Genomic DNA, 22,381 nt, shown 5'->3' with positions numbered 1-22,381 from the left:
TTTTCTCTTTGAGGAAGCATCTCTAATACCTTCAACACTAGCATCACAACAATCAGCTCTACCTTACGCTGAAACAAAGCCAGTGGTGCTCAAAAGGTTGCTCAGGGAAGAGGAATGAACTATGCAGAAGTGTTCTTTCTTCAGGGAAAATAGCTATTTCCCAAAGCCAAATATGGATCATCATCAACACTCCAAACAACAGCTTCCAAACACTACACCTAGCTGTTTTAAAAATGCGTATTTGATGTATTTTAGACAAGTAAAGAATACTCCTATGAACAGACAGGCTAACGTAGCCTGGTGTTCTGCCGCTACGTAGATTCAGCGGTGCCTAAGAAGGTCTGAGCTCCCCTGAAGGGTCTCCTACCATGGGGTTATTCACAGTGTCTCTATTCTCTATCAAAGGCTCACGCTGCAGCCTTTATTTCTACAGGGGTAACAATGACGCCTGTCTTCCTTAGCTGGCTGCCTATTTTCTCAATATATTTAGGAATTCACCACTTTTGAGATCATTCCCTCAGCAGTATTTGCTTCAAACTGGTTATGAGTTCAAAGTTATTTCAGGACAGCAGAGAATCCAGGGAGGCAGGACAGGCTGTCAATGATTGCAGAAACTGTGTTTCTTGAAGAAGCTAGTCCAAAAAAAACCAAAACCCTCAACATCACCAAAAACATCACTGGCTATAACAAATCACTGCCAGTTTTACAAAGTACAGGCGCAAGATTGATGTTTTTTGGTGTAGTCTATCCATTATAAAAATCTTTTTCATATAACCTCTACTCCCTTTATTAATGTGAGCACTACTGTGAATAGAAAAAAATATTAGCTTGAAATTGAAAAAAACACAGATATTAAAGACTAGACTTCACTCTTTCTTCTTTTGTAGATCTACCACAAAAGGAACTTAATCTGATCAGTGCAGAATTAAATAGTCACTATTTTCCTGGAAAATGTGGCATATCTAGCATAAGAGCAGTGTAGATAAGCTGCAGAGAAAGGAAGTCAGTTCTACTAGCACAGTACAACAGCTTAATTTACACAGCACAAAAGTGTGATCTGGTACTACATCTGTTAGGAAAGACTTAGTACTGGCAGGACTACAAAGATGTTACAATGCCGCTCAGTAGCCCAATTTATGAGATCAATTTAAAAAAAAAAAAAACCAAAACAAAATACCCCATGCTAAATCCATGACAAGACCAAGGTTTCTCATGAGTGGTTTTAGAGTTACAATATAATGTAGCGTACAAAAGGTCCACAAATGAAATCTTCAGCATAAATCTATGTGCAAAATTCTATTTTATCCAAAGCTTATTATCTGACTCAGTGTTGCATGACAACAGATTAAAGACAAAGACCAGGAACAAGCCAAACAAAGAATTTTGCATGTTAAGCCTAAATTTTATGCAACTATGTCCACATATAGGAAATCAACAACCAAACACAAAAACCCACACACAAAGACCACCCATTGGAAAACACAATTAAAGATAACACTGGCTTTCACGTAGGAAAGATACAGATACAGTCAGCAAGATCCATCATTTATCTGCTTTCACAACAACTGCAGGCAATATCCCACAGCCTCTTCTGCCATTGATTGCTAAAGATGCTAAATCTTACAAGCTGTTTATTTCTGTTTACAGAAATTGCCAATTTAGCTGCTAGCCTTTAGGTTATCACTACTGAAACTGGAAAAAAGGTGGTCTTGAAAGCGCTAAGTTAACAATAAGCAGAATGCTGGTCAGCTACAGAAGTTGTGCCAAAAAAAAAAAAGAAGAAGAAGAAAAAGAGGGTCAGCTACTGAATCTAGATCTACACTGCTGGTGGGCAGTACACCATTACATTATGAGTTATGGTCTATTGTAATAAAGGGTCATATCAAAGGAAGTTGTCCATGTCCTACATTGTTCCAGATGAAAAAAAATCCAAGCCACATTTAGTGTAGGATATTCTTTTCCATCTGCACTTTTCCAGGAAGCAAGATGCTGACCCTTACCTAGCACCTTGGGTACAGTTACCTTGCCTTTCATACCCAGAGATCAGATTTATTGAATGTTTTACCCAGGCTGAACAGAGTCACCACTAAGAAAAATAACCACCACAGCCCTGCGCTTGGTAAGCAGCATTCCTAGCTGGAAGTAGAGAGCTCAAGTCCTCTGCAAGCCATCTAACTCTTTACAGATATGGTGTCATCGGCTTTGAATTATTACTAACCCCTAAATGCTTGGGATCCGCTTTATTCAAAACATATTTTTCTTTTCTTTAAACTTGCAATTACCCCCAGGTACCTGTTCCCTTTAAAGTGACATTTTTTTGCAGAACCACCTCTTTGGACAAGCTCACCACATGACCAGAAAAACCCCTTTCCTTTCACAAAGGAAAAACAGTGTTAGCAACACCATAAATAAATTTAAATTTGTAATGGAACCCCAGCCTAAGCTGAAAAGTTGCTATTGCCAAATTGCTGCCCATAAAGATGCATCAATTGTGGAAGGCACTTTCTTCTACCGATTTGTGAGAGCAGGGCTCAGTTAAACTACACTGCAAACTTCAGAGCCTACCTTCTCTTTGCAGCAGTCATAAAAGCAGTAAAAACAGACCTATTTGAGATTTTATTTAAAAAAAAAAAATCACTGAGCGTTAGGATGACAACTGCCTCTGCACTGTGTGGGCAATGTGTATTTTTAAGTACGGCATCTATTGTTTTAAACATAGTTAAAGCATCTAAAGATAGGGATAAGAGTTTAAAATTATAAATATGTAACCATAAGCTTCCTTGCTTAGAAAAAAAACATATGTACATAACAGTGACTAGGGAACAACTTCAGATAGGGTCTGTTGCTCACAAACAAGTGACAGTCACGCAGACCTGCATTCCTCCTGTAACGCAAGCCTTAAGCATAAGCCTTTCTTGTGTTTACAAATGACGCAGGACAAAATATCTATTCCTGCAGGCCAGTTCACAAAGATTAATTGAATGCAGACTACCAGGAGAATATCAATAATTAACCCTCTACTTGTAGTTTGAAGTCTAGTAAAACACAGGCAAGAAAATGTTTGGGAATATGAAGAATATTTCACCTGATCTTATCCTCAATTTCAGCAGCATTCTCATAATCACACTCAAGAAAGGAAATAAAACTTACAAGAAGCATTAGATGGGAAAAATGGTAGCATTTCTAAAACTTGCTGTGTACTTTGATAATTTAATTATATTATTCATACTGTTTGATTTCCAGGAAAGCAAGGAAAGACGTTTGAAAAACTGATAAGGAAAAGAGAAGCTATATTCCACAAAACATATCAGAGAAAAAGAAGAATTTGCTTCTAGAAGTAGATTTGCAATCTACTCCATCATCAAGACAATCAAATAACTCTCCAGACTTTCACTTTTTTTTTTTTTAAAATAAGAGTTACAGGAAAACTCCTTTCTATAAGAAACAATTTGGCACTGTCTGAGACAGTATGAACTCCTCAGGCAGGGAAATAATTCTTAAGCCCACCTTCAACCGGGCCTTGCCCATGCCATTATATTTTCCTGCAAATCTGAAAGGCTGAAAGTGCGGCAATGCTGAAACAATCTGTTCTACTCTATGCTGACTGCAAAGTCAAGGTCAGTATCGTGCAGTATAATACAATTATTCATAACAGTATTGTAGCAGAGTAACGTTATTAGTCGGGGAAAAGCCCACGGCAGCTGATCAATAACCAGAGGTAACAAACAGCCAGAAACTTTCCCCAGCCGACAGAAAATGTCTAGCAACTGTCATTAGAAGTTTTTGGATCGAACTATTTGAAAAGCTAAAGAAATAGAAAAAAATACATATACTTTTTTGATCTTCTCTTTCATCTCTGTCTGAAAAAATACATGTAGTTTATCAGCAGCTAGCTCTCTATCTTGAGATCTCTGTAGGTAGCTCAGTAGCAAAAGAGTAACAGTCACATTTGAAGCAATATTATTACACGTACTCACTGTATTTAAGACATTGTTTAACTTGAAGTTATTATTACCTGTTCAATCTTCCTAAATTCTAATGGATAAAGAGCAACCCCGCAGTAAAACTCAGGAATAAAGCTGCACTATCCAAGCCTGTAATTCAATTTACAGTCAATTTTTCAAAAGCGCCTAGGTGGTTAAAGTGCCTCGTCTCACACTCAATTCAAAACACAGGCACTAGCTATTGAAAAAAAAAATTAGAACAAAACACCATCAATTCTCTGCAAGTCACTTTAAGAACACTGGTAAAACCATTAAAAACAGCTTCTCTACAAAAAGCAGTCTATGTCATTGTAACTGTATAATAAAACTGTTTTCCACATCCTAACTTGGCGACCTACTAGGAGGTATATAGGTGAGAACGTAAGACATTCATTTCCCAGGCTTATTATGCTTGTAATGATATTATATGAACTCAAGAAACCTTCATTTTCAGTTTACAAAGCATTTTTCTCGGGAAAAATAGTTAACCTGTAATTCTGAAGAAAGCATAAATGTAAAATTTGCCATGTCATTATTGTGCTGAACTGCCTTGGTTATAACGCAAATGATGTCTTCCAGACTCCAGATACTACAACTTTCTTTGTGTTAGATCTATCAGGGTGGCTGTTCACTGATGCAGTTACTCTTCCTGTATTTAAGCAGAGAAATCCCAGGTAAAAGCAACATTTAAGCAGGATAGAAAGTTCCTCAGTGTCCCTTCAACCCGTTTTCTAGCATGGACTAGTTCAAATAACATTTCTGAAAAGTTCTGGCTTCATTCAGAAGCCCATTATTTAGCAAGCATATACTATTAACCTGAGAACAAAATACTTTCTATTACTGCCATTTGGAACATTCAAACTGAATGAAGAACGGTTGCAATTTTAACAACTGCATTTTAGAATATACTCACCCTGGATTATAAAGCATAACCGCTGACAGGTTCTCACAAGATTTTGAAAGATCCGTCATAGACAAGCTGAAGGACGACAGCAGTCCACTCTAACAACAGACCATAAAATTTTATTTTATTTGTATTAGACAAACACTGATGTGCTTACAAACTCTTACTTTGTTTCACTGGATGAAATATTAACTAAAGGATACGAAGCAAATATAAATAAAGTATTCTACAACAATCAAGGTATGTTTGTATTAGCAAGAAAACTGTGAAAAGGTTTGCATTTCCCAAACACTGATTTAATCTCACCTTTCTTTTCTCCCTCAGCTTAGCAGCTTCTTTGGGGTGGTTAAAGCGAAACATATTGGTTCTTCCAAGTAATATAACAGCACCTGATGAGAAAAACAAACACCATTCACTGACAACATTCTGTACCTGAAAATGCCACATAATTTTTCAGACACACAATACATAAGCAAAGACTTCCATTAAGCAAGAACAAAATGAAAATGCATTTTGACAATTCAATTGTAGAACAACGCATAGTCACAACTATGTTAACTGATGTATACAGTTTACTCCATCCTACTGAAAAAAAATAAGTCGCCCCTCACATGTTCATGCACACAAAGGTCAATCACGTTCATGCAGTGCAGTCAAAGAATAAATACAGGTAGAGGAAGCAGTGGAAGCAGATGCCTCAATTTGACCTATACATTCTTCATCAGTGCTACTTCAGATGCTCCCAGAAGGTATCAAATGCAATGGGAACATCCAGAAACATGACTAAGAACAAACTGTTATCTATCCGCTACTGATCGCAGTCAGGCTTGAATCCACCTACACTGAGAGCTCCAGATCACCATAATCTGTACTCTCACTTACCTTTTTCTTCTTTATGTAGAAAAACATTGAAGTTTATTGTCACTGAAAACAGGATTATTAGACTTTTATATCTAACAGTTATTTTCAGAGGGAAGAACCTCAAATAATTCATATTGTTCAATGCACATCCATTATTGTATTTAATCAGTTAAGGTACAGGTCACAAATAACGTGATTCTGGGCAATTCTTATATTTTAAAGACAATGGCACCGTGACTAAAATGTTCCTACTAACAAGTATATTGTCACTGCTGTCACAACATGGAAGTCTTCCTAGTTAACCATCACAGAATCAAGCACTTATCTGTTGGTTGGTGTGAGGCATTTTTAAAAAGAAAAAGGACTCCATTACACTCAAAACATGAAAACACTACACTTAGACTGTTTACTACAAACAAATTCTTACCATCTGAGAATGAAATGCTGTCCGTAATAAGCAATGCTCCTCTTAAAATTAGCTTAATTAGGAATATCAACCCAAATAAGGCCATCCAGTCTTGGCAAATAAATGGCAAAAAGCACTACAGTCACAACGTTGCTTCTCACCACCTACACACACCTCAGTTTTGGACCACAGGAACTCTTTACCTCAGTCTAACCTTAAAAAGAACTACCTTTCATAAATCTGTATGTAGTTTTGTACTGCAAAGCCATTTTGATACCATCTCTGTAATTTATGTGATGCTGCAGGTTGACCTTTCCTTCGAGAAGCGTGCTGGGCATACTTTTTATGTAATCATATTAAAAGGGTCCATGATGGTCATGACTGCTGTAGTGAAAGGGCTAAAACTGTTCTAGTCTACCACTGCTTCATATGCTCACCGTTGTCCCAAACCTTTATCTGTTCCACTCTTGCTGACTGCCTGGAGGGGGATTTTGTGACAGTGAGGACCTCTATGAAATTCCTTCAGTTACTTTCAAATAAAGGTAGAAGTAATTAATGGTAAACATTTCTTACCACATTACTAGGTGGAAGCAACTGAAATAAATGGATTAAAATTTCAGAATATATACAGATAAAGACACGTGTTCCCAACTTCACAAATTTAAAAGAAAACAGGAGAGAGAGGCTTAACAGCAAGCATGAGACAGTCACACCCAGATGACAGATCATATGAACAACTCCTAGGTTTCTCTTTCAGAACTTCTCTGAATTCTACAATCATGAGCCTAGCAGGAGGAGATGTGGCATAAATCCGGATGGGAGGAAGGAGAAAGGATACGTGCATGTCACACGATGCACTGTTACGGAAGTATTCACACCAACATGCCCATTGCACAGATTAGAAGACGAACCAAACTCCCTCGCTTCTCCCATTACATTCCTCTTTTTTATCCAAGCACGTCACAGGTTAATTGCTTCATGATGTGTTTTTTATATTATTATAGTATTATTCTGTTATTTAGGAAAAACTCTACAATCCACTTGACAGAACTTAAATAAGCATCAACATCAAAGCCTCTTTTGGAAAAGAAGTCTGGTCAAAACCATACAGTCCAATATTTCTAATCACCAGGTTTGATTGTCCGCTGTTGTACAATGCGGCTCCCCATCAGAATGCAAGTGTGCAAAGACCAGCGTAAATGTCGTCATGGAAACATAACTGGATTTGCTGTGGGGTTTGCTTTCCATTTATTTACTGTAAGCAACAATTCTTATTCTCCTTGCGTGTTAAATGGCAAAGAAAAAAGGTTTGTGAAATACAATGATAGTACTAAGAACAACAACAAAAACTGAGCCAAAAAAGTTTTTATCATTTGTGGAGCTCTGATCTCGTAATTTAACTGGTTGACTCCAATACAGAAATGACCAGAGAGCATAAGGGGAAAAAACCCAATCCACCACGTACATATATACACATATTTAAGAAGACTGCCTGTTGAATGTCATCAAGCATCTCTGATCTACACAAATCAATCTTTTGGAACTAGGCAGAGGTATCTAGAATTAGGATCTTACCGACTTCTAAAAGCCCCTTTTTTATTTTTGAAAGTTTATTGTTTATTAACGAACTATTAAAAAAAAAAAGCAGTGGGAGGTAGTACGTTAACTACAGAAGGGTTGGCAGTTTGGCCTAGAAATCAGAAAACTTGGTTGAAGTTGAGGATAAATTTAAGGTAAAGGACAAATTCTAATGGTGAATATTAATTCAATGACCTCTAGAAATGCTACTGTACATTCTCAAGAATAACAAAATATTGTAGTAAGTTACATTTAGTCCACATTAGCCAGAATTCACAAATGCTGGGAGCAATCTGTAGAAGGAAGTGGTAATTAATATGCTGCTTTTTTTTTAACTCTATGACAGTCTAAAAAACTTAACACATTTTCAAACGAACAGTTATTAACGATGAACGGAAACACTTAAATCTATCAGCAGTTAATCAGCGTTACCTAAAGGAGATATTTAAGGAGGCTGGCACTTCATGCTGTGAGACTAAATGCTAACACAGCTAGGATACGTGGATTGTGTACAAGTTGTTAAACTAGTTATTTCATCAGCTTTGCCCACCTTTCTGTCGGTCTAGTTACACTGTCTAAAGGGTCAGCTTATGCAGTTGTTTTTCACAATTTAGTAACTCAAAGCAACCCTCTCCTCTCAAGTTGCAAATTTCTTTAGACAGACAGAAATTTGGGAGATGGAAAAAAAAAGTCATGTTGCCGCTGTTCACAGTACAAAAACCAAGTTGTTACGTATGTTTCCCCTGGAAGAGGGAAATAGCATCCAAACTTCTACTTTCTTCTGAGGCACATCAAACCTTAACTGCCTTGGAAATGCAGTAGGATAAAGATGAGTCATTGCAACTACAATTCTATTATTTACAGTATTATTTGCCATTGGTCTCAATGTTCCTATTGCTAACAATTTATCAATGGGATTTACTCAAACATAAGACAAATGGGGTTGGGCTTTTTTATTTTTACCCCCTCTCCTCTGTATCTGTAACAGAAACAAGTGCATATGCCTCTCACTTCACAGGAAGAAACACCCTACAAAAGAGATTTTATACAAATAAACATGCCCTCTCTATACCAAAACTCCTTACTTTCTGAAAGCAGACGTTTGAAGCACTTGTTTGAGCTCAGAAAAGATGGAAGACTTGATTTGTTCAACACCGAGTTCTTCCTCTGTTAGGATAAGCTTACTCTGAAAGCCTCTTTCCAGGAATCCAAAGTGACATTGTTTTTCAGCAGCTGAGCTGCCTCACAGCCTCACTGCTGAAGGGTCTTCAGCTCACTGCTAAATGGGAAGGGATTCTGAGTGCTCCTGGAAGACAAAACATCCTGAACCTCTGCTGCAGCACTCACCAGATGACTCCTTAGCCAGTCCTTTCCAGGCCGACACAATATACCTTTGTTCCCAGCTGTCCCGGCTGTTTTTTCATTTCCAGATTTTAAAGCTTTTATATTAAAATTCTAATTCTCTAAACTTCCTCCTTAAGGATTAGCCTCCCCCTTTTTGTCATTTCCCTACAGCTGCAGTTAACAGATACTCCAGCTCAATCTCCTGCCATACAACAGGATTTGGCAACAGACAGTTGAGCAGGACCCGCCTGAAGCTCAGGAAGGGGTCTGGGGGTGTCTCTGACATTATTTTAGTCCTATAGAGACCAATATTATTTTTCTTAATGTTACAGCAACCTAAGTTATCTGGCACGGAGTTCGCTTTATGTATAAACGTTGAATGACATCATACTCAAGATTATAAGAGTTGTGGTCAACGGCTGAATGTCCGAGTGGAGAACGGTGACGAGTGGTGTCCCTCAGGGGTCAGTACTGGGACCGGCACTGTTCAACATCTTAGTCAGCAACACCGACAGTGGGATCAAGTGCACCCTCAGCAAGTTTGCCGATGACACCAAGCTGTGTGGTGTGGTCGACATGCTGGAGGGAAGGGATGCCATCCAGAGGGACCTTGACAGGCTGAAGAGGTGGGCCCGTGCGAACCGCATGAAGTTCAACAAGGCCAAGTGCAAGGTCCTGCACGTGGGTCGGCGCAATCCCAAGCACAACTACAGGCTGGGCAAGGAATGGATTGAAAGCAGCCCCAAGGAGAAGGACTTGGGGGTATTGATGGATGAGAAGCTCAACATGAGCCGGCAGTGTGCGCTTGCAGCCCAGAAAGCCACCCGTGTCCTGGGCTGCATCAGAAGAGGCGTGACCAGCAGGTTGAGGGAGGTGATCCTGCCCCTCTACTCTGCTCTTGTGAGACCCCACCTGGAGTACTGTGTCCAGCTGTGGGGGACCCAGTACAGGAGAGACATGGAGCTGTTGGAGAGAGTCCAGAGGAGGGCCACGAAGCTGATCAGAGGGCTGGAGCACCTCTCCTATGAGGACAGGCTGAGAGAGTTGGGGTTGTTCAGCCTGGAGAAGAGAAGGCTCCAGGGAGATCTAATTGTGGCTTACCAGTACCTGAAGGGGGCCTACAGGAAAGATGGAGAGGGACTGTTTATCAGGGAGTGTAGTGACAGGACAAGGGGTAATGGGTTTAAGCTGAAGGAGGGTCGATTTAGGTTAGATGTTAGAAAGAAATTCTTTACTGTGAGAGTGGTGAGGCATTGGAACAGGTTGCCCAGGGAGGTTGTGGATGCCCCATCCCTGGAAGTGTTCAAGGCCAGGCTGGATGGGGCTTTGAGCAATGCGGTCTAGCGGAGGGTGTCCCTGCCTGCAGCAGGGGGGTTGGAACTAGATGATCTTTGAGGTCGCTTCCAACCCAAACCATTCTACGATTCTATGATTATGAAACAGCTTAAATTAGTAAAGAATTCTCTTTTTACCACATGGCAATTCCTTGAAAGTACAAAAACTCCATGGCTCTCCTGGTGGTTTTGGGTTGTAGTTGAGAAGACATGGAATTAAATTTAATTAAACAATACCCCCTTTTTACACACATAGGCTTTTTTCAGTGCTGTGGCCAGAAAGAAACAAAGATGCTGTATCAAAAATGACATTACGCTGCGTAATACCTTGGTTTAGGTGCGTGGCCTCTGTAACCTGAATACCATTCACAGAACACTGCGCTCCATTCCGTGGTATTAGATTCACAGTACCGTTGAGATTTTCAAAGATGCAATGCTCACTTTCCAAATCAAGGCCATGAAGAACTAAATGCAAATAAATAAAATAATTAGTCTCCTAACACCTAGTAAGATTAGCATGCTGATATTAATTTATTAAGGACATATTGTACTACATATTTGAGAGTGTTCTTTTCTCTTTCTGCTGGACAATGTTTTTTTTCCATCCTTCATGACATCCTGCAAGCCTTCAATGTCAATGCTGTTTATTGTTTTATTGTAGTGGAAAGAGAAGCGTGTTGGGTTACTTGAGGTTTTTTGGTGTAATATTCTTTCCTCCTATGTTTTAGCACCATATTAGTAAATGCTTCTTTCCTTCTGATAGCAAACAGGTAAGTAAAATTTACATATTTGTAGAGACAAGATTTTTTGGACTGGTTTCTGGGAAATAAGGACAGCTTCTTGACCTTAAAGCAACCATGCTTAAATCTGAAAAGACAGGATCTAATCTGCGATTGTAGACTAAGAGGGATGGCTGAAATAAGGTTCTTGTGTTCTATTATAGTCAGGCCTTTTATCAATCAGTTATGCTACTTTCTGTCTCTTCTTCAACTAATGTACGATTATCTCTACCTGCATTGTTTAATACCGCAAAGCAACACAAGTTCACTAGTTTCATAAAATTCATACAGAAATTTTAATCCAGTAGAAGCACCCTACCTACTTTTTATCAACTTCCAGAATTTTCTTCAACTCAAATCTAAAGTCCAGAGACTGCTTTAGGTATAACAATACCATCATTATACAAAGGTTAAGAGAAAGACTGTGTAGTAATTGTGACAGGTGCTGTATGAAAAACCATGGTATTTTTGCATGATGCTCTTTCAAAAGAAGCAAGAAATAAGTTAGTAACAAGTGTATGAATATGAATAAGTTTTAGGCCCACAAGATATTCTAGAAGTCATGGTCCTTGAAGCAAATCCCACTTCATTCAGCTCTCAAGTTTTCTAAAAATTAAAATATGGAAGAACATACAGACAACTAACTGAAAAAGGGAAAAAATATGAAGCTGTGTTCACATATTGGGGCTGAAGAAAAAATGCAAAAAAATTGCCAAATTCCATACCAATATCCTGTTCTGTCGCAGCATCTTCTCTGCCAACATATGTTTGACCCTCCTAATTAAGAGGAACACACATTATTTTCAGTTGCAATCTCCCTTCCTCCCCCACAAAGATATAAATTATCCTTCCACTTTCTCAGAGTAACCTGAAGGAAGTATATGTTTAAATATACATGGAAAAAAAAATCAGGTAGCATTTTTAGAATGCTTTCACAGTCATTATTATACAATATTATTAGCAAATTCAAGTATCAACTGTCCTGTGTAGAACCATCTTTATAGTTTTGAGGCAATTCATGTAGATTTGGATTTCAAGTCAAGCTTTACAAGGAGATCAATGAAAAACTAATACACACGGGTAGGGGCATTAAACACCTATCTCTGGTTTGCCACTTGACCCTCAGGATAAACCTAAACAGCAAATTAACAGATATTTTAATTGAATCAGTTGCAACTTCTTAAGAGCTTTTCTTACTATGGTAGAGAAATGTAATGAGCATCATAGACAGCAAATTTGTACTACAATTTGTCTACTGAAAAAAAAATTAAAAAAAATAAAAATCACAAGGCATACAAAGGCTATGGGAACACGGATGTGTATTTACCTTCAAGTGATACAAGATGATACCAGTACTGAGCAAATCATCATCAATGCCAATGAGATGAGGCAGTTCAGAATCTAACACAACACCTATCCCTTCTTTCCTCAGAGCCAAGGTTTGTTCCTGTGAAGGACAAAAGTCTATTTATTAGGATATGCAAGAAATACAACTCTTCCTTCTCTTTCTAAACCACGTTTAACATAACTTATTCTCTGTATTGGTGATATCACCAAAAAAAATAAAGACAGGTTTTTTGGGTTTGTTCTGTTTGCTTTTGGAGGGGGTTGTTTTGTTTGCACTTTTTTTATACATTTTAAATGTGACTTTTATACTTCCATTAAGCACTCCAAGCTTGCTGTTCAGGAAATCTGTGAACGTGTTACTTGAAAGAAACCAAACAGCTGAATTATACCAGATAAGGAAGATCACTCAAGAGCATAACAAAGCAATGTTGTCCAAAAGCAAGCTACGTACCACCTTGCATAATGGTAAGGAGAATTTAAAACTCCTCAGAATTCAGTACAACTGAATTCAGTAGAAAACTGAAAACTCTTTGGCGATTCTTTAAATTAACTGAACCTTGCCGAATAAAAACCCCAGCCATCTGAAAATGTGGAAAGCCTAAGCAGTTAAAACATCATCCAATGTAAGAGAAGCACTGACAATAGTAAATACACGTAAGAAATATTTGCAGCACATCATTTCAATTCTTCAAAATTCCTTTGGGCCACATTGTACAGCCACCTGTACAATGAATGCCAAATTCATTGTACAGCCACCTGTACAATGAAGGATGTAGGATGAAGCATCATTCCGCAGGACAAGTTGGAGAATTCAACCTTGGATAGAACATCGTGTGATGTAGTACTGATCAGACAGTCTGTGCAATAAACAAGAAATTAATTACAGCTCTGAAACAAGTTTTAGTATTTATAAAGTTTATTTTTCAAGTTAAAAAAAATATCCTGTTGGCCTCTAGGCCTACAAAGTAACAGCAGCAGAGACTGTGAACATGTACACACACCGCCTTTCAAGATGAATGTGTTTTTCTACACAAAACAGCTAAGCTCTTACAAGCCAAGGAAGGCTGACAACCTAGGAAGGAGAAGCAATGCCAGCAAGTATCAATTCTGTGTGTTACAAGGCGCACGCTTTTCTCCTGGTGCTAGTAAACATGGAAAATAAGTTTTCTGACAGCAGCATGACTATTCCTTTTCCAAGTCACCAATATGCCTTCTCCAGATCCAACCAAGATACTACACTGTTTGTAAGAAAAACAAAACAGATAGATTTTTATACGTATTTTCCCAAGTACAGCAATTTGCAAATCTGAAGGAAGAAAACAGATGTAGTATCTCATTTCCCTGCACAGTATAAGACATCGTCAATATTGATACTGCTTAAAAAATTCTAAGTATGGGTACACCTGGGCAAGACGAGGTGATGACACAACATACAAAAGACACTCCAAAACAAAACCGGGAAATCCCACTCTGGTCATGGATGAATTAAAAAGTTTTCCAGCATTCAGACGGCAAGAAAGAAGCTGTGATTGATGTTGCCCTGCCTCTGACATTCAAACTGCACCTAACTATTCCTTGATATTATAAATGTGTCACCTCATAAAAACAAAAAATACAGTTTAAATCACTGTTCAAGTGAAAAAGTAATTTCAGTCAAAAATACCTATCACCTATCAAATATTTATTGAGTGGCATCTACTGTTATACATAATTTAGAATGTTCCCACATGATAAGGCTGAAGACTTAAAACACTGAGGACTGGTAGCCGTTTACACAACTGCTGGCACCTTCGGTCCAATGGAATTGATAAAATATTAAGGACCTGAACATTTTTTCCCCAGCATAACAAAGCATTTGCCAACATCTCTGACTAAGGAAAAAACAGACATCCCAGAAGGCAAAGAAATTATCACTGGGTGAGAGAAATCTCTCACAAATAATTAAGAATAAAGAAAAAAATGCTGCCGCATTTTCCAGTCTTTAATATTTAAAACATTTTTACTATATTCAGAAATAAAGCATGTATAACTGTGATTTAAAATTGATGTGTTGCTTATTTATTCAGATCCAAAATTAAAGAACACAAATTAATTGAGTTTCTAAACCCTTATTTTGTAAATGACTACCGCTCACATACAGAATACATCCCATTACTGGAAGCATTATAAATGCAATGGACAGTAGCTGAGATTAACTACATTTTTTTTTTTCCTTTAATACTTGTTGTAAGGTAGCTTTTCTCTTCAGACACAATATTCTAAAAATTCTGAATCTTAATTAGATACCTGGAATAACTGCTAAACTTTAATTGTTTGGCTTAAAATTTAATTCCAATTTCAAAACTTCTGCAAGGATCCCTCCAAACGCCAAACTGCCCTTTTGCCCCAAACAGAAATCGTAGAAACTTCATCAACAATAGATCTTTATTACTCTGTTCTCTCACAGTGGAAAAAAAGACAAGAAAAAGACCAGAAAGAAGTAGCCAAATTGCCCCTCTTTCATCCTCGATGGCATAGGAAGGATGTTTCTAAAGGGGGACAGACCTCTTTTGAAATAAATTGAAGATCTGTAAGCTATTCTAAGGCAGAGAAATGATTAGGTTTGAGCTATGATTTGATTCACTTTCATTTGTGCAACACAATTTTAAAAAGCAGTGAATCCATAAGTCAAATGACAAGAGCAGGAAAGGTCGCTGTCCCTATTTAAAAAAAAACAAAACTAATTCAGAAAATTTATTGAAACCTCAAGGTACAGTTTAAGAAAGCTGAATGTACTGCATGCATCTTAGCTTGAATTATCCTTGAACAGAAAAGGGTACAAATATTCCCTCAGTATTTGAGATGCGTTCATAAACTATGGAAAACAAAGCAAGCTGAGTATTATCTACAAAGGAGCACTCCAGTTAATATAAATGGCTACTGTGTGAGGAGAGAGGAAAAGGAAAAACAAGAAAAAAGGAAAAGAAAAAAAAAAAGAAAAAAGGTAAAAAGGCTTCCTTCTTTAGGAGCCGCTAGATCAAATGGGTTTATTTGAAGAGTAGAAACTCAGAAAATAATTCTGACTCAGTACATAACAAAACACTTTCTTGAGTCAAAGTTAAAATGAGGGGATTATATTGTATATTTAAATGATGGTCTCTTCAAATTCAGCTCTGACTCAGCAGTCAGAAATATCCTGATATAGTAAATGCATTAACACTTCTGTGAGAGCTATTGTGAAATCTCATGTCTTCTGCACTGATGTATTAAGTTTGCTGTATTAACCCACACGGAGGCATCTCCAAGCTCACAGCTAAGACATGTTCTGGTAGTTCAGGAACAAAATCTGTGTGTAAAGTACTTATTCAAGCCGTAGATTTAATCTTCATCATATACAACTGCCCATGATAAAGAACACCTCTAAGATACATAGGGTTTCTTTAAATGTATTTCTTTAAACGCACACACAAAAATGGAATCACACAAGCTTATTTTCTTAAACAACAGCACACTGAATTAAATTAAAAAATAAGCCCAAAACACATTTCTAATATTCCTTGATCAGTAGAATGAAACATATGCTGCTACTGGCCCAGCACACGTTAAAGAGTACACATAATTAGTACACTGCCCTTTTAATGAACAGAACCCTCTTGGAGGAGTTTAATTTCTGTTAGACTCTCCATTGGAAAAAACTCAATTCTTTTATTTAAATATTGAACAGTTAGCTGCTGGCACACAGTCCCAAGAATACACTCTGCAGACACTTTCAGTAAAACATAACATTATGCTGGCTAAGTAAATTGTCCAGATGTCTATATTTAAATTATGCAAAAGCGCGTAATACCAAATTAAAGAAATTATGGGTAAAAATGTGCAACGGCAAAAGTCTTTGCATTAATATTTAACCAGACTATACTGAGGCAGATTCTTATGCTAACAGGTACTTTGGGTGCATTTGCTTTCAGTGAAAATATGCTATTATATCCTGAGTTCACAAAAACGTCTGAAGATACTCAGTGGCCCGGCACTAACATTAAGCTCTCTATAAAATATACAGATGTAAACTGTACACAAGGGAAGTTCTTAATTCTTAATTGGTTTTCCTCCAGTTATGTATTCAGTACACTTCGTGTTCCTTTAAATCACTGGAAACAAATGTTTCATACCTACAGAAAAAAATATGCCACACTGCTCAGTATTCAAAGGCAACTAAAAACGTTCATTTCCAAACCCAGCAGACACATGGCACTAAAGAGGCTGCGCAAACAGAGAGAATAAGAAATATGGATGAAGCAGCCTCAGCTGGTCACTCCATAATCAAGGTGGGTGAAAAACCCAGGGCTTCACTCAGTGAAGTCAGAAATTTATACATTCTCCATCCCAGAATGGCAAAAGGTGACTTACAATTACAGCTCCATTGCGGAGGTTTTGGACAAATCTAAGCAGCTGAGGGTTGTACTAGTGAGTTACAAAAAAACCAAAAAAAAAACCCCGAGATACGCCTATACCAGGTAAACCAGTTCATACACGCATGCTCTAAAAGGGCTACACTGCTCACGTTTCTAGAGTTTGCCCTTTCAAAAAAGGGAAAGGGAGGGGGTAACTGCAGGGCAGGACCATGATGAACACGTACAAAACCTGAGCAGGGGAATTCCCAAACAAGCAGCACTCACTTGCTGTTTCTTATACGAGGGAGTGGAAAAGAAAATTATTCAGCAGGAGTTCAAAACCAAAAAGCAACCCCTTGTTTAACTGAAGGACATTGCAGACATCAATAATTTACATAGATGCAAGAAATGAACTGGAAAAATGGTGAGAAAAGGAAAGGAGGTACTTGTGGACAAAGGCACAGGGTATCCATCACCTCTGGTTCTGTAACTCCAAGAATCACCGACACGGAAAGCATGGGAAGTTTTCAGGGGAAGGATTGCTGTCCACTTGCCCTGGTTTCTGTTTCAAAAACTGAGTACTGTTGAACAAGCCCTACTTCACCTACGGCTGAGCCCGGATAGTTTTTCTTTAACTAGTGCACAAAGGACAAGAACGTTTGAAGTTTGATTTAAAAATCAGACTTCCTAGTGTCTTAATGTATATTATCAGTAAATATACCCTAGAACTTTGTGTTATCAATACAAATTCTGAATCTCTTTTGACTCCTGCTTTTTTTTTTTTTTTACTTTCACAAAGTTCTTACAGAGGCATTCAGAACATGACTTCTTTAGCTACTATGCATAAAAATCAACATAAGAAAACACTTCTCATTCGCATTTACTGCTTTGTTGATACAATTAAGTGTTTTTATCCCATTTTCTGAGGGAGTAAGAAAGATCTTTCTGTAAACTTGAATATGTGGTAAGAAAAAAAAAAAACAACAAACAAACCAAAAAAACCCCACGTAATGACTCATTATGCAGCTTTTTCTACTTTTGGTGAGTTACCTTCCAAGAGATTTGTGTAGAGAAGAGACAAACATGGAAGCAGCACTTCTGACTGAAGAGAAAATGCCTCTTTCCTGGCCAACTCCCCAACTTTTCAATTCGTGAAACTTTCCCTAATTCTTGAAATTTTTGAGAAAGGAAGATGAAAAATTCTCGGGGGGGGTGGGGGTGTATTTTTGTCATCTATTTTTACCTAGCCTTTTCTCTTCTTAGTTTTGACAAGGTCTAGCGCAACAACTCTATAACCACTGCATTTTTATTCAGATCATATCCCCTTTAATAATGTGTAGCTTTCTGATTTTTTGCATCAAAGTGCAGCAATGCTACCAGTGTTACCTACATTCATAGCTTTCCATTTTTGTAACATGCACTGCATGTCTTATTAAGCAAAGAAAAATGACATTTAATTTGCATTAGATAGTAAAAACCGGTGTAGATCAACTCACAATCCCGATGACTAAAGAATCCAAACTCCAATTTACCAGCACAAACAATTTTTCACTTAAACTTCGTTAACCTGTAAATCCTCTCTGCATTTAGCTGCAGGTTGTCATCACATTATAAAGCCAAACAAGCTAGATTATAGATCAGTGAGCTTTTATAGAACAAAACCTAGGAACAGTTTAGCTGAATAAATTACTAGAGCTTCCATCAAACAATTGAAGTACACAAGCTAAATTATTCTGTGATCTTCCATATTAATATATTGCTTTGACACCCAAACTGAATTATCCAATAATCAGCAACTCAGATCAACAAAATATTATCTTATTATTGTCTGCATCATCTGTGTATTCCACAGAAGTCAAATTAGTCTTTAGCGTTACAAAATTTCCCAGATACCTCACTGGCATATGTGATGCTTTTATTATTCCTATATCAACCTCCATACAGTGGTACATTTATGCATTTATCTACGTTAATCAAATACTTTTATGAAATGTGAAAGCTTTCAATGCAAATGAAAAAATACTGTTTATCATTGTGTTTCCCGCCCCCCCTTCTTTTTCTTTTTAAACAAGGGAATATTTTGCCTACTTATCCAAAGCAGCAGCATGCAATTCCCTTCTTATGCAAGCTTTAAAAATGTTGTTTGCAAATATATTAAATTCCATATGGCATTAATAAACAATAACTGTCCTTCTTGAAAACTCCTCTCTAACTTTGATCTTGGACTTCAACTCGCAAGCAATTCTGCATGATTTGTGTAATTGCTAAAGCCTCAAGTCTGACGGAAAACTCGGGAACCATTTCTATTGCGTGTTCTTTGATGTTTGAGCAAATGCTTGCAAAAACAGCAACCTGTTACTGAATCAAAAGCCTACATAAGAGCTCTTACAAAAGCCAGTCTTGCAAACTCAACAATGCAACAAGATCACCACCCTTGTAGAAAACAGCTGTAGACCATGGCCCAGTTCCATCCCTACATTATTTCTTTTTTCCTTCTCAATACAAACTTTCCACTCAAAGCTTATTCCTATTATTCGGATGGTACAGTCCTAATGTTTCGAGAGGTTTTTAATGGATTAAAAAGAACAGGATTGAAGAGGAATACACTGCAGACAGACTTCTGTTTCTATTTACAGAAGTTATCTGAATAATTCTGGCTATAATTCTTCTGAAAGAAAAGTGCTACATAAACAGATGGACTACTCTGAATTTTCAACTGCATTGCATGCTAATTATTCTATTTATAAAGAAGGCACAGCCAACTATTGAAGTTGTACTCACAATATTAAGAAGCATACTAAAAATTTAGTAAAGTTGCCAGTAAGCCCTACAAAACACAAGAAATTTTGCTCAATTAGTCCTGTAATTTAAGCAAAATTTCAGGAATTTGACCTCTGCTTAAAACACCAGCAATGTTTCTCCTGCCTGATGAGAAAGAAATGAAAGTGACCTTCTATGTTACGAAGTGCAGCTCCTAAATACCGTAATAAATCCTTTTATAGATTACACTCAGGCTCTCATCTACTATATGAGGTAAACTTTTTTCAAATATTTGATGTGAACTTAGTAATAATCAGTTCATAGTCGTGTATTTTGCATCACTACTGACATTCAGCTGAAATAATTATTTTCTTTCTCCAGTATTTATTAATTGATACAGTTACTGACAGCAATCATATCCCATTATTGCAGTTATACTATGCCAAACTCCAAGAATCTCCTTTCATATGACTGGGTTTGCCATACTCTGGTGTTTAACCCATCGTCTCTCGAGCCCATCTTCCTTAACCTTGATGACTTACATGTCATGTTCCTAGTGTATATGCAATTTTGCCAGCATCATGCACCCCTGTTTTCCAATCACTGCACACACACCAAAAAAAAAACCAACAAAACAAAACAAAACAGCAACAACAAAAATATCTATCTGATCCTTCCAAGATTTAATTTGTCTTTCATGCAGGCATACTATCTCATGACAGTAAAGTGTCATGCCATCCTCCTCCCCTTCCGTGGTGCATTAAAATCTTATTAGTCCCAATGCTTTTGCACTGCAAACTATTTACCATCAATCACCCTTCCATTATTCTAATCCTTAGAGTCATCCCGTCCTCTGTGAGATGCTCTGCTAGACAAATTATGTCTCCCAGCTTTAATAGCAGCAAACTTCACCAGTTAACACACCTAAAGGAATTGTTAAACATGATCAAGCCCAAACATTAGTTTCAATACCACCTCCTCCCTCAACCCCCCCCCCCAAAACCCCCCAAAAAACCCCACTGCTACCAACTTCCCTCCCCTCCCAGTACCACCACTTCTATCACACCCTCTGTGTAACCACTTTTATTTTATTTCAATTCTAATCTCCATACTACCTAAATAAGGAAACAGTTTCCTGTGTGTCTCGGGGTCAAATGCTTTACCGACATCCACAGAGATAAGACCCTGTCCTACAGCTGTTTCCAGCAGGGATCACCGACGGAGAGAACCAGATCCAGCACATACTGAGCAGACTAACCTGGGCAGGCTAGCTCTACAAGTGATCACAGACTACAGACAACATTATAAATATCAATTAAATAGGAAATGACTATTAAAAAAACCCAGCAGATTTACAGGGAAGAAGGTAGTTATGATTGTTCCAATTTTTGAATGACATATATGGCAAAAATAAATATACTACTTTAAAAAAGTCTTCACAAGAAAAGCATTCCTTAAAATTAAAGTCTCCTCACTACTCCAGCAAACATAAGCCATTCAGGAGGCAATATTAGTCAAGGTTTTGAGTCCCTCCACAATTTACTTCAGCATAATGAACGTAGGTCAGAGTAGCAGTTCTGAATTTAACATTTGCATTTAGCTTTAAATGTTTAGTTCCGCTAGGTAGTATTTTAGCAGACTATTTTTCTTTCATTTCATTTTGAGAAGGGAGTTTATAATGACTTTTCTGGTAATTGACACAGGTATAATCACCTTACTTTCTTCCCCAGAAATAATGTGCTAGGTTTTACTAGGTCAGGGGCAGCAAATATGAGTTGTCACTTACGTGAAGTTTTTAATGCAAATTAAAGGACTATTAAAAGGTCAGAAATCACAAAAAAAATATATTCCCTTTGATCTCAAGGCATACATTTGAGGATGCTACAAAAAGACAGAATAAAGCGTCCTTTAAAAAATATCAGTTTGACTTTGTGTACCCAAGGCATAAAATAATTGGTGCTTTAAGCTGGCACGAATGGCATTAGCAACTGGTTGTACGTCATGAAGCGACTAGGATTGTTCACGCTCCTCTTCTGTAAAGCTGGTAAACTCAGGAGGGGAAACTAAACTTTCCTTAACAACTATACACTTTCCCTTAATTCAAAGTCCAGTGAAATAAACCCTATCTAAAAACAAACTCAAATTCTATCATTAACAGTATAGGAGAGACATATATGTACATATAAATAAAAACTGTATACATATACATAGTATATTATCAATTGACTCGAATGCTTTCAATTGCAGCATTTACAGTACAACGATAGAAAGGCAGGAGGAGACACAGGAAATGCCCATTCCCTTTATCATATTTAATGAAGCTACAGTTTATTTCACAATTTTAACAATGAAATAAAAACGAACGAGTCATTCAAATCTGCACTGCCCCAATATAGTATTCTGTTTTAAAGAACAGCATAAGGGGATGCCACATGCTTGAACTGTGATTGTAATAGAAGGCCCTCAATTTTAATTAGAAACAATAATGAATCACATGCATAGATGCCAAACAAGATTAAAGGACAAAATGACAAGAGTATAATCCTCAAAATATACTCACGAGAAACATGTATCAAAGGGAAGTCTCCTTTAAAAATTAATTAAATAAAAGCAATCCATACTGTGAAATCTATAATATGGCATCAGTCCCTAACACCAAGGCCAGAAGAAATATTTTATCTAATGGGAAGAAAAAAAAAAAAAAAGTGTAAAGTT

General features: G+C 37.4%; 1 protein-coding gene across 9 annotated transcripts in view; it reads right to left on the bottom strand.

The window, feature by feature from the left end:
- Positions 1-22,381, bottom strand: part of KIF16B (kinesin family member 16B) — a 141,955-nt gene that overhangs the window by 64,620 nt on the left and 54,954 nt on the right. For all 9 annotated transcript variants that reach the window (XM_075749727.1, XM_075749728.1, XM_075749732.1 and 6 more), the window contains exons 13-17: positions 12,517-12,636; positions 11,915-11,966; positions 10,738-10,875; positions 5,194-5,276; positions 4,897-4,985 (exon numbers count right to left, since the gene is read on the bottom strand). In XM_075749727.1, the coding sequence (XP_075605842.1) occupies positions 4,897-4,985; positions 5,194-5,276; positions 10,738-10,875; positions 11,915-11,966; positions 12,517-12,636 (482 nt within the window). The remainder of the gene's footprint in view (positions 1-4,896; positions 4,986-5,193; positions 5,277-10,737; positions 10,876-11,914; positions 11,967-12,516; positions 12,637-22,381) is intronic.

This window comes from Balearica regulorum, chromosome 3, assembly GCF_011004875.1.
Source record: "Balearica regulorum gibbericeps isolate bBalReg1 chromosome 3, bBalReg1.pri, whole genome shotgun sequence".
Lineage (NCBI taxonomy): Eukaryota > Metazoa > Chordata > Aves > Gruiformes > Gruidae > Balearica > Balearica regulorum.
The sequence above is the reverse complement of the archived record's forward strand: the minus strand, read 5'-3'. Positions and strand labels throughout refer to the sequence as shown.